The sequence below is a fragment of the Prionailurus bengalensis genome, chromosome D1 (assembly GCF_016509475.1).
Source record: "Prionailurus bengalensis isolate Pbe53 chromosome D1, Fcat_Pben_1.1_paternal_pri, whole genome shotgun sequence".
Taxonomy (NCBI): domain Eukaryota; kingdom Metazoa; phylum Chordata; class Mammalia; order Carnivora; family Felidae; genus Prionailurus; species Prionailurus bengalensis.
The window spans coordinates 67,680,691-67,699,158 of NC_057346.1; the positions used below are offsets into that span (position 1 = coordinate 67,680,691).

An 18,468-nucleotide genomic window follows, 5' to 3' on the forward strand; every position below is an offset into this window, starting at 1 on the left:
GAGCTCCACAAGCAGATCCTTTGCTGTGAGGGCCAGAGCACATTCCAACCTAATTTTCAGTTCATAAAAAATTGGAAGTGGGAGCAGGGATGCCACTGGGTACTTGAGTGCTGAGGTGATCTTAAGTCAACAGGATGCTGCCATATAACAGAGTTAAGCATCAGTTTGTCTAGAGGATCAGAAAGTGCAGTACAAAGTAGGCACACTGGGAGGTGTAGAGTGACTCCATGTGTTGCATGAGCCAGGAATAGCATGGTGGTCTGTGTTTCTAAGAGTCAGTGTACATCAAGGTGGGCTGTTTTATTGTCTGATGGCTGAAAAAGAATGAAGAAGCATAGGCAACATAGTGTCTCAGCAGGATGTGTGACATGGAACTGTATTTCCTGGCCCCACGGGCTCAGGCATCTGAGAAGATGGCAAGCAGAATTAAGTCCAAGCACCACAAGCTGTGGTGCATTGGAGTGTGCATGGCAGCGTATTTGCAGAGACCCTGGTTGGTTGTCCCAGACAAGGGCTTTGGAAATGAAGGACAATGTTCCCTTTAACCAGGCACCAAGAGTTCTCATAGAGGGCCCCCGAGGCAAAGCCATTAGTACTTAGTGCAGGAGAAAGACTAAGAGCATGCACTCTGGGGCCAGGCTGCTTGGGTTCAAATCTTGGGACTGCTACTTATGAGCTATATGATCTTGGAAGAAGATACTTAACTTCTCTGTGCCTCAGTTTCCTCAGCAGTAAAATAGAGATGATAATATCTACCTCATAAGGTTGACTGGAAGTTAAATAAGTTAATACAGTAAAATAGTGCCTGGTATTATTATTAAGTGGTTTTGTGGACAATGGAGATGGGGGTGAGAGTCAGGGGGTGGTAGGAGGGGAATACTGGAACAGGTGATGTGAAAGATGTGAGGTCTTATGAGCTTATGAGCTCACGTTGGCCTATGCCTGGGGGCTTCCAGAAGCCCCTGGAAGAGGATAAGGTTGTCCAGGTGGAAAGTAGAGCCAGTGAAAATTGGGCTGTTAGAGCTAACATGAGCCTCTTTGCACCCTCACCTTTGCAAGGCACTTCTGAGGAAGCCATGCTGTTCTAATGAGTGAGATTTTTAATGTGGCTGCTGGTCACAGGCCAGGAAATGATTAATGTCCTGGTCTTGCTGCCTCTGGGACCTGGGGCCAGGTCTGGTGCCCTATGATTAGGGGGAGACAGGTTGGTATGTGCCCAGAGGAGGGGTCTGGGTAGGCTCTGAGAGCAAAGCCTGGAGAAATAGAGGAAAGGCAACTTGGGAAGATGCAGAAACTGCCTTCCTGCATCTGTAGGTTTTCACACCACTATAGGCAGGTGTGGAGGACAGGATTGAGGTATAGTCACAGGGAGGCAAGTTCCAGCTTTACCAGCAAGTAGAGCTGGCCAACCACAGCAGACTTCCTTGTGAGGTGGGGAACTCCCCGCTATGGAACTACTCCTGCAAACTCCCCAGACCCACCCCAGAAGACTCTGGTTCAACAGGCCTAGGTTGGCAAAGGAATCCGGGTTTAACAAGCTTCCAGGTAACTGGGGGTTCATGCTATGCAGAACTTTGCTTGCCTGGGAGTGTCTTAGATAAGATCTAGTGTCACGTCTAGCTCTTAGCTCTGATGATCTGTCATTCTGTGGTCCCTCAAGTTCCCAGGCTTGTGTCCTGACAGCTTTTATTCCCGCCAGAACCTCTTGGCTACAAGCTCATTCCTTTGAGCCCCTCCCTGTTCAAGGGCTAACCCCGAAAACACATTCAGGACACAACCTCATAGAGTGCATTGTCCAGAAGCTTTATTGCTTTGCAGGTTTTGATTACAGTTTCTGATTAGGGACCTCAAGGATGTGTGTGTGTGTGTGTGTGTGTGTGTGTCCATGTGTGTGTGTGAGAGAGAGAGAGAGAGAAAATGTGTGTGTGTCTACGTGTGTGTGTGTGTGAGAGAGAGAGAGAGAGAGAAAATGTGTGTGTGTATGTGTGTGTGTGTGTGTGTGTGTGTGTGTGCGCGCGCACGCGCGCGCAGAAGAAAAACAGGATCTAGCACTACAGCTTTTGTGTTTTTGTGTGAGAAGGCCTCAGCTAGTGCTCGTGTCAGTGATGGGAAATGGGGGCTGGGGCTTGAGGAACCAGAAGTAGGGCTGGACCCGGGGGAACTGTAAACTCAGAAGGATGCTCTGATTCTTTGCCTGCTTCACAGAGTGGGAATTCACACGGTACTGGGAATTTCAGCCAAATACTCCTGGCCAACCCTGCTTTCCTGGCTGCCTGGCTTCCGCTGCTCCCAGGGACTTGGGCTCTAGCCCCTGGAGGCTCTAGCCCTGCTCACAAGGCCTGATCCTCCCTTGAGGCTGTGGCTGCCTGAGAAGCCCAATGTAGGTTGTCTGATGGGTGCAAAGAGGGAGGTGCTCTGCAGTGACGATGCCCATGGGCCTCTGGAGAATCAGGGAGGCCTAGTGCCTCTCAGTAAGGGCAGAGAATAAAAGAATACTAAATCTGATGTAGCCTCAGTCTGGGGTCTAATCTGCCCCAGCCACATGGTCCCTCAGGCCAAAGAAGGTACTCAAGGACTGGGCTGACCAGAGTCTAGGAGGCAGCCACTGATACTTGCCCTGGGGAAGAGATGAGGAACCAGAGGCACAGGAAAGTTAACAGATTCATACAAGGTCTTCTGACTGTGATGTGTAGGAGCCCAGCTTGGTCTGACACCAGAGTCCATATTCTTAAACTATGTGCTAATGATCCTCCATTATAGGACCTGGGCATCCTGAGTCCAGCTCACCTGAAGTCCTCATGGGTCCTTCTCCTGCTGGCTCCAGCAATGCAGAGGCTATTGGTACCACAAACAGACTTCCCACAAGTACAGAGATAGAAACACAGCATTTGATACACCTTCAGAGACCATGGGGCCCACCACCTCGTTACAGAGGTCTGGTTCTGGTACAAGGTCACAAGGAGAGTGAACTTGTAGAGACCTGGAATTTGGAGCTCCTGCTATTCAGCTAGTCCTCTCTGCCACTCAACTGTGTGGTTAGTTCATGGAACCCTCCCCTTGCTTGGCTGCGACTAGAAACTCACACTCACCTCTAACCCAGTGGAGCTGCACCTACGTGTGGTTTGAAGTCATGATGGTCAGAAGGGCCAGCAGGCTTTTGTGCTGTCTTGTCTTACATCTCCTGAGGAGAAGGCTTAAAGGTTCTTTTATTTAGAGAGGTGAGACAATGAGCTAAAGATGAACTAAACTCAGTGTGAAAGGATCTCTTCACTAATGGTGGAGTTGAAGCTTTGGCAATCTTTTAATTTAAAAAAAATTTCAGTGTTTATTTATTTTTGAGAGACACAGAGAGATGGAGCATGAGCAGGGCAGGGGCAGAGAGAGAGGGAGGCACAGAATCCGAGGCAGGCTCCAGGCTCTGAGCCATCAGCACAGAGCCTGACTCGGGGCTCAAACTCATGAACGGTGAGGTCATGACCTGAGCCGAAGTCAGACACTTAACCAACTGAGCCATCCAGGCACCCTGACAATCTTTTAATTTTTTAAGGAACACTGATATACTTGGGGAGCATGGCATGACAGCTGTTTGGAGGAGCTCGCTGGGATCTGGGAACCAGATTGCATCAGAATCTGGCTTAAGCACATGATCAATGTTAGTATAGTGGAAGGGGTCAAGAATGGCCATGGCAAGAAGGAGCCCAGGACTAGGGAGAAGGGACGCTAAGGGGACAGAACTCGGGAAAGTCATGACTGAGAAAAGGGAATAGTCACATTTGATTCCAGATGTAGATGTTTTCCTTTCTGCTGTCATTCCCTTCTTTAATCTTCAGACTTTAGGAGATTAACAAATTTTTTTGGTGGCTAAACCTTATAGCCCACTATTACCAGTGTTTTAAGGGAATTTTCCACACTTGGTTAGGAGCAGCAGTTGGAAAGGTACAGCAGCAGAGCACTCAGTTTGGGGAAGACTAGACATCACCCATAAAGGAGCAGAGGAGCAGTCTGGAGCCATGGAAAGTAACTGACCAGCAGCACTCACCAAGCCCACGACATTCCTGGGAGGGAGGTTCAATAAAACCCTGAGCCAGCTGCCTGTGGTCAAATGCATGGGGGCTTGGCTCACTGCCATTTAGAAATTCAAGGGCTCCCCAAGTCTGCCAAGTTCTGCAACATCTCAATCCCATGAGTTTGGGATAGGGAGATACAAGAAGCCATTCTTTTCTAAGTATTTATTATCTGAGTTCCCACAGTTATCATGTGCAAAAAAACAAATGTCATCCTGACATGAAAATGTTCACGGAGTCTGCCCGCTTACCAAATTAATGCTCACTCATCCATTCTCTTCCCTCACTTAACAAATGTCTGTCCCTTCTGGCTGAGGTCAGTTCAGGCAACCGTCAGATATAATGTGGGTGGTACAAGGGCAAACCAAGTGCAAAGTTCATGAAATCAAAGAAGACAGTGTTGGAACACTTCACATGCAACGTCTTGGACCAGCAGAGAGCAGATGGAGCTAGAGCAGTTAACAAAGAAAAAATCATGATGAGGCAAGATAGGTTCTTTATGAGAAAATGATTTGTATATTGAAGGATTGATAGAAGTCCTTGGGAAAATGAATGAAGCCCTTAAATTTTAAACAATCTCTTAACAGAGGTGTTGTAAAGTAAAATGTGAAGGATGTGGTTCATCCTGTTGGTATAAAGAATAAATATACCAATGCCAAAATAGACACAATTAATTCTTTATTCCTTCTGTTTTATACTTCTTTTTAACGTGTATTCATTTTTGAGAGACAGAGAGAAAGATGGAGAGCGTGAGTTGGGGAGGGGCAGAGAGAGAGGGAGACACAGAATCCAAAGCAGACTTTAGGCTCTGAGCTCTGAGCTGTCAGCACAGAGCCCGACGTAGAGCTCGAACTCACGAACCACGAGATGATGATCTGAGCCAAAGTCGGATGCTCAACCGACTGAGCTACCCAGGCACCCCAATTCTTTGTTCCTTCTAAAAAAGTAGCATATAATCTATATTTTGTTATATGTATAACTAAAAATAATTTATTTTCATAATTTCATTTGTACGAAACAATCTCAATGAGACCCTTTAATTTATTGTCATCATTTCTCTTTCTTACAATACAATTTTACTGAAAATCATTTTCACTATTTACTATGAAATGTTGGTCTTCATTTTAAGTGGACTCAGTTTAGGTGGTCTTTTTCTGGTGATCACACCCGTGACATGATGAGGCCCCCTGTGCTGACGGTTCTCCTCCAAGTCTTTCTCCATTCTAGGAGGGTGCCTGCAGAGTTAGGGTGGCTGGACCTCCCAGGAAACCTCAGTCAGACACAGCCTAGGAGGTTCATCTAGGAGATGAACATTTAGGCTCATCTATGGGAGCCTCAGCCAATTCAAACGAACTATGGGTATTTATTCCTCAGTGTTGCAGCCACATACCTTCCCCAGGTGCCCACTGCAGCCTGCACAGGCTGTAAGCAGACCCTCTGGCCAGGCCAGGCAATGTGGCCCCAGCTCAGGACCCTTGACTTGGCCCCGGCCAGGCTAGCTGCAGGCAAGGAGGGGGCACTTACTTGGCCGGCGGGGCTCTGGGCTGCCTGTGGCTCTCCAGGGGGCTCCTCGTCCTCGGGAATGTGGGGCATGGCAGCCTCCTGGCAGGAGTGGCCCCGTGTGCCCGGAACCTCCGCGGCGTCAGCCCCAAAGATGCTCCAAGAGGCCTGGGCTCCGCAGGCTGAGGAGACGCCAAAAGGACAAGTCAAATCCACTCCCATCCCTGACCCAAGTTGGGTTCCATTTCTAGGAGCCATGAGCCGCAGAAAAAGTTGGTTGGGTTTGTATCAACAGCAAAGGTTGGACTAGGCCAGGAGAGGGCATTTGGAATTGCATTTCCTCCTGTTCATTTGCTCTGTTTACAAAGCTAGAGATGACCTCAGAGATTTTGCAACTAATTTGGTCCTTACAGTAAACACAGCTATCCCAGAAGGGAAAAAAGTGCTTCAAACTCCTCAAAACCATAGCTAATGGAGGATGCTCCACTGGGACCAGACCTGTACTTATGTACCATTTATTGAGCACCTACTAAGTGCCAGGCACTATCCTAGAAACATTTACAACATCACCTAATTTAATCCTCATGATGACCTCTGATGCAGGCATTAATATTCACATTTTATAGAAGAGAGAACAGCATCATGGAATGTCAACCATTTGCCAAAATCACACAAAGAACCAACAATTTGAATCCAGATCTTCCTGATTTTAAGCCAGGACTCTTTTTACTATACCACACAACCTTCCTTGTCTGGGTTGAGGAAGAGGAGGAGATGATGTTCCCTGACTTTCTACCCCATGGCTGATTTCATTTCCTTCAACAGCTTTTCTGATCCTCAGTATGGGGCTGTCTCACTTGAGGACAGCCCGCACGAGGCCTGCAATTCTGGAGGCTCAGCCAGGGTGCATCTTGTGTACTTTGTGCAGCGTCAATCCTGAGCAACCTTTAATTGTTTCGCCACAAGCCAGACTTATCCCATCTCATGGTCTAGCAACCTTGAGACCCAGCTAGGATTGGCCCAGTCAGCGTAATCTTATTTATCCCACCACAGTGATTGGCTTAGGGATAGAAAATAGATCTGGTGTAAGCGAATGAGCACATTACAGTGTTCTGGGATCCAGGTGCTTGAACTTGCTCTGGGTGGTAGAGTGTGAAGATCTAAGACCTGGTGCTATTGATGCCATTTTGTTTCTATTTGGAAGTCCAGACTGAGGATAAAACTGACAGACACTCAGGAGGTGGTAGAGCTAAGACTCTTGCATAAAAAAGAAGCTGGATCCCTGATCAAATTCACCTGAAAACTGAACTCTTTCTGGACTGGCCAGCTGCACAAACAATTAAATTTCTTAGTGTTTTACTCAGTTTGACTTGGGTTTACTTATAACTATGAATTTGTAACCACTGTACTAACTTATAACTACTAACTACTGGTACTTATAACTACTAATTATTCTTTTGTGTTTCTCACCATTCAAGAGGCCTAGGACCATGAATGATCTCTGCAATAGACTGGAGCCAATGGGCCTGGCTCCTCTGCTTCCTCTTAGAAAAGGTCAGTAATGTCAGGTCTCAATATGGAGAGGCAGGATAGTAAGGTAGAAAGAACGCAAGCCTTGGAACCTGTTACCTGGATTTGAGTCCCCACTCTGCCACTCACTGGCTGTGTGGCCTTAAATGTTGGCTTCACTTTTTGTTTTTTAATTTTTAAAGAGAGAGAGAGCACAAACAGGGGAGAGGAGCAGAGGCAGAGAGAAAGAGAGAATCTTTTTTTTTTTTCAAAATTTACTTTGGGGGGAGAGGGGAAGGGAGAGAGGAAGAGAGAGAGAATCCCAAGCAGGCTCCATGCTGCCAGTGCAGAGCCCGATGTGGGGCTCAAACTCACAAAACTGTGAAATCATGACCTGAAACCATGAGTTGGACACTTAACCTACTGAGCCACCCAGATGCCCTGAAAGAAAGACAGAGAGAGAGAGAGAGAGAGAGAGAGAGAGAGAGAGAGAGAATCTTAAACAGACTCCACACTCAGCATGGAGCTGGACACAGGGCTCGATCCCACAATCCTGGGATCATGACATGAGCCAAAATCAAGGGTAGGATACTCAAACGACTGAGCCATCCAGATGCCCCTATGTTGGCTTCACTTCTGAGCCTCACTTTCCTTGTCAGAGGAACAGAGATAAGAATGTCTCCCATGCAGGAATGTTCTAAGTCTGAAATGAGATAGAGCACCCAGCACAGAGTAGGTGCTCACAGAAGCCATCTGCATAGAAGTCTGAAGTCCAGGAAGCTCAGCCAGAATCCAAAGGCCTCTACCTGGCCTCTTCCTCAGCTCCTCCAGGTCCCCTTCTCTTAGTGGGGTGGGAGAAGCCTTCAGGGAACTTCAGAACCAGAAACCAGCCTGGTTCAATCACTTCAGAGTTTCCCTGAAGTTGCTGCTCTGCTGATGCGCAAATGAAAACCACCAGATGCAGACCTTGCCCTCAGCCACAGCTCAGGGGCTACTAGAACACACAAAGGAGAAACAAAGGATATTGTCATTCACTGAGTACCTACTATGTTCTGGGCCCAAGGTGCTGACTGAAGGAGGCTGCAGGAGGAAGTCAGAAAGCCCCACCACCTCCCATGATACTAGATATTCATCAGGTCCCATAGGAAAGGCTCTCCTGAAGGCCTGAAGCCAGAGGGCTGCAGGCAGGGTCAGATCTGACCTCAGCCACAACTCTGACAGATTCCCCCCACCCCAACACACATGCCTTTGAATGAGCTCCCCAAGGAAGGCAAGGAGTCTGATTCATCACGGCTAACTAGAATTTTTTTTATCAAAAAATGCTTATTGATTTTTATTTAAAGAACTAGAGAACTTTAGCCACAGGGTTGGTCAATGTGACCACCATCTTGACTTTTGTCAGTCTGTATGGTGGAAAGGTAGTCCCATTCAGCTCTGAAACAGTTGGGGTGACTTCTGCTGGTCAACTCAAGCAGTTTCATCTCAAGTAGGGGATCCATGAACTGAATTATTCATTCATTCACCACACTGACTTTATGCATACTCTACCAGGTCCTGTACTATGTGCTGGTGACTTAAAGATGATGAAGATGTGGTCTTGGCCCTCAAGGAGTACCGTAGTGGGAGGCTGTAGGAAAACAGTATAACTGTTAGGACTTCGAAAATGACAAGTTGCAGGATCCCAGGAAAGGATTCCTAAACTATGGAAATTGGGACAGGTGAGATATAGTTTTAGCCTAGATTCCATGTTAGAAATGGTATTTGAACTGAGTCATGAATACTGAAATGGTGAAGGGAATTTCTCTGAACAGAATAGGTAGAGGGAAAGGTGAGACAAGAAGGGAGAAACCCTACTAGACATATTAAACCTGGCTGTTGGGAATGAGAGCTATAGGACCAGAGCATGCTGTGTCTCCCATTCTAAATAGTCAGTTTATGGATCAAATGAGCATCAGATTTACCCAAAGGTCTGCTCCATTATTAATTTCTATCACTTTTACTTGGACTTCAACAGCAGTGACATCAGTGGTGCTGGGCAAAGTATATGGTAACAGGGGTTGACAGTAGCAAAAGATAGAACCCCCTTAAGTGATGTATTATCTATGTGTAAGCCCAGCCTGTCTTAATAGTAATGTAGTTCCCAAACCATGTGAGGTGACAGTTCTACTTTCCTCTATGCCTTAATCTACACAGAGTGTATTGCACTCTGTTAGTAAGAAGGATTCAGACAAATTGGGGCATGTTCAGAAAACAGGAAGCAGTATGCAGGAAACAAGAGTTTGTCTTTAAAGAACTAAAGACCTTTAGCCTGGAGAAGAGACAATGCAGGGAAAAATAAAATTGCTTCTCAGATTTTTGAAAATCATTCCTGTAGTTCTTTTGTCCCCAAAGGATAAATGCATGGCCAATGAATGAAATAAAGGTCAAATCAAGGCAAGGGAAACCTTTCTAGTGGTTGGAACCACCTAAGATGAAACAGGCTACTCTTTAAGGTAATGAACTCCCCATTCCTGGGAGAGTTCCAGCAAAGCCTGGGCCAATGGTCACAGGATTCCCACTTCAGGGGCCATTTTCAACTCTAGGAGTCCCTGAAATCCTGGGAGTCCCATCCCATAGGATTATGAGATCATTGTATCCCAAAGTCACATAAAAAAATATCTCATTTTCTGACCCTCCATTTTCTTTCCTCCCTCTTCTCCTCTTTAAGAAAGACCTTAAGTCAGTCCCTGGATCAGACAACAAAGCAAAAAAAAAAAAAACAAATTAAGTCAGACAAGCACTAAGAGATGTCAGCTGCAGCAGGACAAAGCAGAGTGGAGGCTGGCTGTGGCCCCACACTTGACAAGACAGAACCCCGAGGTCCTCAGGGGGAGCCCCAGCAACCCTGCCTGCTGAGGCCATTCCCACGCTGCTCCTGCCCTGTTCGCTTTCTCTCCCATCCATTATTATAAACTTACTGCTTAAAATAGCAAGGTAAAAGCAGAGTCCCTCCCCCAGGGTGACATCTGGGTTCTGCTGGAGCTTGTGGGCACACAGACCTTACATCCATCACAGCAAAGTTAAGGATATAATCTGCAGGAAATGGTGATCTAGAGCACCGACCCATAAAAGGAAAAAACATTTAGTTATGTTTAGTCTCTGAGCTGCTCCTTCTTTAACCCATTTTCAGGGCCCTTCTAACTACTTCTTTAGCCTAGTCTGTAAAGGGTTAGGTAGGTCATTGTCAAGAGCCAGTCAATTCTTTGGATTCTACTCATTCTGTTCCCAGCCAGTGCTTAAGTATATAGCTTGGCCCATTTTACAGGAAGGGAAACTTAGGTACAAAGAAGGGAAACAACTTAATTGGGTCCAGTAACCTTTGTACCTGGGCCAATTATCTAAGCCTCTGCTGGGATAACTATCCAATCATTTGTGGAATTGAAAAGGCCAGAAGTGTCTAATCCATATTTAAATATTTTTATCTGCCCCTGGCCATGCTCATGAAAGAAAGCAAACTGGCATACTTTCCTTCATTCTCTCATTCATTAGATATTTCTAGTTTGCCTACTGAGTGTTGATTACCATGCTAGGTGCATTTCAAGTGCTATCTTGCCTAAACCCTGTGAGATGGGTTTTATTATTTCCATTTTACATATTAAGGAACAAAGGATTAGAGGGGTTCAGTAACTTGTTCGAGATCCCACAGCTAATAAGCGTCAGGCTGAGGATTATAATGCAACTAGTCTGACCCCAAAGCCCATCGTCTCTCTCCTCCTTAGCTGGGAGTTCTGCTGAAGTGCAGCAGAACCCAGCATAGGAAGCTGCCCTACAGAGAATTGGAGTGTGCATTCCCAGCAGGGCCACCAGTGGTGGGGCAGGGCAGGGCAAGCAGCTGCTCATCAGATCAGAGGTCTTATGAGGGCAAAAGTGTGGGCTCACAGTTAGAGATTGCAGACCCCCACTGTAGGATGACAAATCCACCCATTCCCCCCATCCATCTGTCTGTCAGGCCATCCATTCACCCACACTCCTTCTGACTTTTTCATTCATACACCTGTGCATTAGTTTGTCCTTTGAACTTTTCACCCCAGGAAGTCTCACCCTTGTTACATTAACTGCACAGCCTCTGCGCCTAGAAAAGCCACTGTAGGACCCCATGGGTTATGGGGAGATGGCAGGAGAGCACTGCTCTGACAGAGTGGCCATACAAACATAGCATGCCCATCCACAGCTGGCAGAATACCTCCATCCTGTACCCCTCAGCCAGTGGGAGGGGCTGCCCATGTCCCTGCAAGCATCATCAGGAATCATGATTTAGCAAGAGCCTTTACAGAAACCACAGAAGTTCCATTACTATTAACATTATGATTAGTCCCATTTTACAAATGAGGAAAACGGGGCCCTGAAGACTTACCCAAAGTCAGTAAACCCATGAACAGCAGTGCCAGAAGCCAGCCACAGGTCTGTCTGACTCCCCAGTCCCCAGCTTGTCAAGCCCACTGGCTCATGGGTGGTGGTCTTGGCAAGCTGTGGCCTCTTACTATGGCTCCATGGATGCCTCTCCCAAAGCTTTGTGACCAGCCCAGAAGAAACCAAGCCTCTCTCTTAATCTCAGTGTCCCAGGAGCACAAATCTACAAGCTGAGTGGCTCTCACATTTTCTCTGTTAATCTTTGGGTGTCCAGGGAAGAGCCAGAGGCCCTTCTGGGAAAAAACGGGTTAACCCAAACTCCACTGACCTTTCTGGAGTGACTCAGAATTCTCAGAAGGGAGTTTTTTGTTCTTCCAGCTTTGAATTTTTGCTTTCATTTTAGCAACACAAAGAATTTGAAAGAGATTAGGTTGCTATTAATACCACTGGTCTATCTCTAGATGAAGAATTTGATGAAGGGAATTGTTTGGGGTGACTGCACATGCATGTCTCTCAGTCCCTCTGCAAATTCAGAGGATGACAGGGAGGGCCACTGGAGATCAGCCAGTCCTGTCTCCTGATCCCATCTTACAGGCCCAGATAGGGGCAAGGACTTAATCAAAGCCATACTTATGGGTGAGAGATAGTCAGAGAAGGTCCCAGAACCCCTATTCCTCAGATTCTGCTACAGACATCGGCTTTCTGCCTCTAATTTTGAAGGGCTTGCTTTTGGTAAATGATAAGAAAATGTATCCTTGTTGTGGTCACTCTCATGGGAGAGAAAGGGTGTTCCCTGGTCCCTGCTCTCACCCCAGGGCAGTCCTAGACATATTTGGGAAATCTGGGGCATCAGAGATCAGCTCAAACTGCTGAGAGGCACTTCTGTGGGTCCCTGGGCCTGGCCAACTGCAGAGCTGTGTCCTGGATCCCACAGGCAAGCCTGAGTGAGGCTCACTTCAGGAGAACACCATCCTGCTTCCCAACCTTGGGATGTTGCAAGAGGGCTTTGGAACTTGGCAGATTGGGTTCTAATTCCCTTCTGCTTCTTCCTTGCTGGATTAGTCTCCTCTGACCTCTGTTTCTTCATCTGTAAAATGGAGACCCTTTTAGGGTTTTGTAAGGATTAAATTAGGAAATACAAGCAAGATGAGGCACATAGTATGTATTCATAGGTTCCTCTCCCTGAATAGGGCAGCTGAGTTCTCTGGCCATGGCATCATCAAAATCCAACCAGGCCCAGATAGTCTGCTGTTCAACCTGGATATCTGAGTTCCAGCTTTGTCTCTTGTGGGTAAAGGAGACATATTCTTGGCCTGGCCTGGCCTGACCAGGGTTTCTCTGTACAAACAAGTAGATAAAAGATCATCTGACATAATTGGAATTAAACCCATCAGAGGCTATGCACTCTGACATTTACTCTTGCTGACATTTACTCTGCTGTTGGGCAGCCAGTGGCTGCAGACAGTAGGGTTAGAGAGAGAGGGTACAGTACTGTGGCCACCCAGGTCTGTGCCGTGGTCAGTTGCAGGTCTATGCTATAGTCATTCCCAGGTCTACATTATGGTCATCCATTGATCTGTGCTGTGGTCATACCTAATCTGTTCTGTGACCATCCCATGTCTGTGCTGTGGTCAACCCTAGATCGGTGTTGTGGTCAGTCCCAGGGGAGCAAGGGTGGAATATAGAAGGGCAGAAGGAAGAAGCAACAGCGAGAGAAAGATGAGAGACTGGAAGGGACTTCCAAATGACTTCTTGCCCCCAACACAATTCCTCTGGCCCAGAGGCTGGGACCACAGAGGCTGTAGCCTGGTGGTGCTTTGGGGAGGCTGGTCCTGAGCACTTCCCACACCCCCTGGGATCTATACTCTCTGGCCATGCTCTCCAGGCTTGAAGATCTCTTACAGGTTCTATTGTCTGGGGCTGCCTTCCTCCCCTGATTCAGACCCCATTCCAGCCCTGAGAATGAGTCAGCTTCTGCTCAGACCAGTGCCAGGGGCCACATCTAGGAGAAGAGGCTGGCTCAGTCCCAATAAGAAGAGAGCAAGAGTCAGCACTCACTGTGCTCAGCCAGGGGCTCCAGTGGGGGGACACACAAGATAGCTACAAATAGTAACTAACCCCTCACATCCCCTCACAGCTCCTTTTTCCCTGTTACCCTTCCCTTCACACAACCATGGAGGCCATTAGGTGCTCATTGCCTTAGAGAGAGGTGTAGCATCAGGGGGTAGAGAAAAGGGAGTCTGTCTCTGCCTTATTGTGGGGAAGGGCTAGCCGTTGGGGAAACAGAGAGGGCTTAGGGTATAGAAAAGAGATTTGGGAAAAGCATCTTAAATAAGGATAGGTCACCACCCCCCCCCCCCGCCCCCACCACACACACACACACACACACACACACACACACACACACATACCCAGGACTAGTAAAAGGTTATGGAGCAAGGGAGAGACAGGAGAGACCAAGTAGAAGCAATGAGAGTATAGATTCTGGTGAGTCACTAGAAAAGAACCTGTGCCCTGCTTCCTTGGAGAGGTCTGGGGGAAAAGTCCTGAACTCTAAGAGCAGAAAGGTCTTAGGCCCCATTTCCCAGAAAGAACCCTGGGGAAAAGATCCCAAAGAGAGGAAATGGCTATCTGGAATGACTTAATAGACAAGAACTTCAGACATCCTCCCAAGACTTCTATCATCCCAGGGGGTGCATAGGTGAGGTAGGGAGCACATGGCATAATCATTTCTGTGCAGCCAGCAGCAAAAAGTTGCCAGACTTGAAGGTGCCTTGAGAAGGCTGATTCAGAGGTCACCTACTAACCAAGGACTTGCAGAAAGTACCATAGACATCTTGTCAAATGGTCCAGGACAGATGATATCAGGCACCAGGGCACCCTCCTCACCCTAACTCCCTGACACTCGGGAAGCTTCTTGGACCTTGGATGCCACTTTGGAAGAAGAGGGTTGGAGAAACCCTGAAATGCCTGGGATCCAAATTCTAGGTCCCCGGAAAAATAGTTAAGCCAGGGCCAGAACTCCCTCCATCCCACCCCATTCCCCAGTTATGACAGGAAGTAAGCCAAAACATCTCCCCAGGTTTCCTCTCCAGCTTGTTCACTTCAGCAATTCTTTTTTAAAAATAAGTCCACTTGAAAAAATTCTCTCTTCTTGGAAATATGTACAATTGCTCAATCAGAGGCAGTTCAAAGGCAACGGGAACAGCAGAAAAGTATCTGAGCCTCCCATTTAGCTCCTAGCAGAAATAAATATTGCCCTGTTCTCTTTGTTCCGGGCCGCCCAGCAGCCTCTTCCCTGAGTCACTCACTCTAGGGTGACATGAATCATCATCCTGGGGTTAAGGACCACACGGTTTTCCCCAGGTCCATGTGGCTGGCTGGGGTACTGAGGGGCCATCAGGAAGAATGGAGGACAAGAGCCTTCTCCTAGGTACTGGGCCTGGCTCTGCCTTCCCAGATGTGTGACCCTGGGGAGTCCCTCAGCCTGTCTGACAAGGAGGTAGATTTGTAGCTCTTCCAACTTGTACTTTCTTGGAGTTTCTCCAGTGGTATGCTAATTGTCAAGAATTTTGTGAGCTGGTTGTTAAACACAGACATCATTAAAAATTGAATAATAGCTTTTCACAGTGGCAGTATCATAGCCAATGAGGTTTATCCAAGGCGTGATTATTGCTAGGAAAGAATTAAGTTACAATTAAATTACACTAAAAACACAGGAAATCTATAACACCCACAATAATCACATTCTAATTATTTTACTACATTTTATTGTTATCTATACTGTTGAGATGATTTAGTTCTACTGTGGGGGAACATTATATAATGATGTGCTACTTACTGTTCATCTCTTTACAACTTCACATTCACTGATGTCCAGTTAGTAGCCTGAAATCGGTCATGATGGCACATAAATCAGCAAATCAGCAAATGCTACATATCAAGGCCTTTTTTTGCTGAGAGATCTGGCTGTTAAACATTTGCAAGGTCATCACTGAGCCTCTCAGTCCTGGGCTCCACTCCTTACCCCTACCAGGGTGCAGAAGGAATGCAGATGACTTTAATATCACCCCATGGTAGCAGAGTTATGGAGATTCAATTACCAGTTACCTTTGCACAATGCTTCTTAGGTGTACCATGTTGCAAACAAGATCCATTATTTCTTCCCATCCCTAGCCCTGCCTTCTCCCAAGCCCACTCCTTCAGTGCCCTAGTGAATGGCACTCAGACTAAAAACCCAGAAGTCATCCTGATTCCTCCCTCTCCATCAATCCCACAATCAATTAGACTCTGAGTCCTGTCAGTCCTAGTTCAGACATGTCTTTGATTGCTTCCCTCCTTCTTCTGGCCACCACCCCTGCCATGGGTCTGTGTGACCGGCATCACTACAACAACCTCATTGTTCTTTTTACCTCCAGTCTGGTCCCTTCTGACCACCCTGTGCAAGGTGCCAGAGAAATCTCTCTAACACATAGGTTGGATTGTTCTGCCTCTTCTTATGGAAGACAGAGTGTGGCAGGCCAGAGAGTACAGGCACCATCTAATGAGGGCAGTTCCTATTCAGTTCTGAGGTCATGAAAAATTGTGTAGGAGACCTAGCCCTGCTCCACACAGAAGCATCTCACCAGTCCAGTGGACATGCCTTTGACAAAGTCATCAATCCAAACCCAGCATGAGATTTGGTGGCAAGCACAAGATGTAGTACAGTGAAAACAGCAGGGATTTGGAAGTGAAATAGACCAGGTTCCAATGTAGCTCTGGCCCTTACAGCTCAGTGACCCTTGACAAAGCAATGAATGTTCTCTGGGATCAGGCTGTCGTTTGGAAGATGGAGCTAAGGTACTTCTCTCAAAGGGGTGTTATGAGATTTAAATAAAGTAAGGCATGTATCCAGCACACCATAGATACTTAGGAAGTATTCCTTTACTCACCTCTGAGAGAGAGTATTGATTAACACAAGTCACTTGTGCTTTCATGCAACACAGGCCTTCACTTACAACCTAGGTACACTCCTTCCCATCTACTTCATGGGCTTGGTTTTCTGCTTTGCCAGCCCACAATAGATCAAAAGCAGCGAGAATGGACAACACACTGCAGGAAGGAAGCAGCCACATTCAAAAAGTGGATACAAGCCCTCAGCTTGGCACAGAACCTGGAGCTGGTCAGCCCAGGCATGTTTTCCTAGACACCTTCCTAGTCAACTGAGTTCAGCCTTGGTTGACAGCCCAGCCCAAAGCTGGTGGGCATGAAAGAAGCAAAGCTCTGTGTTGGCTCCCTGGAAAAGACAGGAGAGCAAATGCTGTTTCAGAACACTTCTATCCACGAAGGTTATAATGCATACAGTCTGACACTTCAGACATAATCATTTTTGTTCACAATATATTGATTGAGGGGAAAAACAAGTGGTTTGATTCTACTTTCATTTTTAAATTATATATATTTTTATGTGAAATAGAAGTTGATTGATTATGGCCATCCTTTCGGGAGGGAAGTCCAGAAGTTAAAAACTCAAATGTTAAAAGTGGTTATTTTTAAATGGAATTATGAATAAAATTAATTGAACACTTTTAAAATATTTATATCTGTATATTTTCCCACAATGAGCATGAGACTTACTTGCATCATAAATGATGGAATTGTTAAAGGAAGAGTCTTTTTGGTGTCCTGAAAAATTACTTAGAAAGGACAGTTTATGGCTAAGGATCATGGACTACTTAGGCATTATTGGTCATCATTACAGCATGTGCTAGTTGAGGCCCTGAGCCTTCCTGTGGACTTTCCTGTCTAGAATTCCCTGGCTAACTCCTGTTCATGCTTTAATACTAAGTTCAAATATCACTTCCACCAGGAAGCCTGCCCTGACTCCCTCTGGGCTCTGACAGTCCTGTGTTCTCCCTTGCCTTGTGGCTCATTGCTTTGCCTTGTAATCATTTGTTTACTGCACCAGTAATTCTCAGCCTTTTTGCTACCCATCCCCCCTAAGACATATGACAAATTTCTATTAACTAATAGAGCATAAATGTTCAGGATGGTAGAATCATGAATTGTCCTCCAGTGAACTCTAATGAGGCCCACCTATTGGGCACACTGTTCCCCTCCAGCCCCTTTCTCCCCCTTTCTCAGCCACACTGCATTAAGAATCATGTCCTAAATGGTGGGCTCCTTGATGACAGGGCCAGTGTATAATTCATCTCTCAGGATTTCTTGAATAGATGAAGAAATGAATGAGCGAGTAAGTGAGAGAGTAGATGAAAATATGTCACAGACTCTCTGAAACAGGGAGGTGAAGAGTTTGATCCCTGGTTTTTGAGGGGGCCTTGGGAAGCCAAGTAACCCCTCCAGGGCTGACTTCACTTGTGGTCCTATCATGGCCTTGGAGTTCCTCTTGTGAGAAGTGGGGAAGACAAGGCCCTGTTTTCCTTTTAAATGACATTAGCACATGTCATCTGGGCTGCTGCATAAGGTGGATGGCTTCACCTGCCCCACCCTACTGAGCTTGCCCAGGTGAACAGCAGAGTTTTTCTCTCAGTGATGTAAGTGGGTTTCCTGTCTTCTCTGACACACAGGTGTGCAGATTTTCCCCATAGGATTCTATCAACTAAAACCTCACAAAAAGCCTCCTCCTCTGCCACCTACATGTCTCTGTTTGACCATCCATGAATACTCTGCAAAGTGTCTTATCAATGGGACTTGCAGCTTTAACTTGAATCCATCAGGGAGCCACAGAGCATCCCCACTGGCCCTTCCAACTCCACTTTGAAAACTAGCCGAAGCATTCCCCAAATGGCCAGTGGTGGCACATGCTCAAATGTGCCATCACCCTAGTGTCTGCACTCCTGGAACCATCTCCCCCACCCCCACCAAGAGAGTTGAGCCATGAAGGTTTGCAAAGTGGCCATAGCCTCTGAAGCCAAACCTGGCTCAACTCCTGCTCTGACTCCTGCTCTGGTGCTGGGCTTTAGGGCACAGTCTGGCCTAATATGTGCTTCAGGAGGCCAAAGAAAGG

The 18,468-nt window shown here is 46.7% G+C and overlaps 1 protein-coding gene and 1 pseudogene across 17 annotated transcripts in view; one reads left to right on the plus strand and one right to left on the minus strand.

Annotated features, from left to right (window-relative positions):
- IRAG1 (inositol 1,4,5-triphosphate receptor associated 1) overlaps positions 1-18,468 on the minus strand; it is a 120,386-nt gene that overhangs the window by 70,506 nt on the left and 31,412 nt on the right. For 9 of the 17 annotated variants that reach the window (XM_043580651.1, XM_043580647.1, XM_043580649.1 and 6 more), the window contains exon 1: positions 5,589-5,801. The exons of 2 other annotated variants lie outside the window; for them this stretch is intronic. In XM_043580651.1, the coding sequence (XP_043436586.1) occupies positions 5,589-5,786 (198 nt within the window). In that variant the 5' untranslated portion in view covers positions 5,787-5,801. Of the gene's footprint in view, positions 1-5,588; positions 5,802-18,468 lie in introns of those variants that run through there. 6 more of the 17 variants (XM_043580654.1, XM_043580653.1, XM_043580652.1 and 3 more) reach the window with 1 other exon arrangement.
- LOC122484631 lies at positions 15,081-15,237 on the plus strand (annotated as a pseudogene).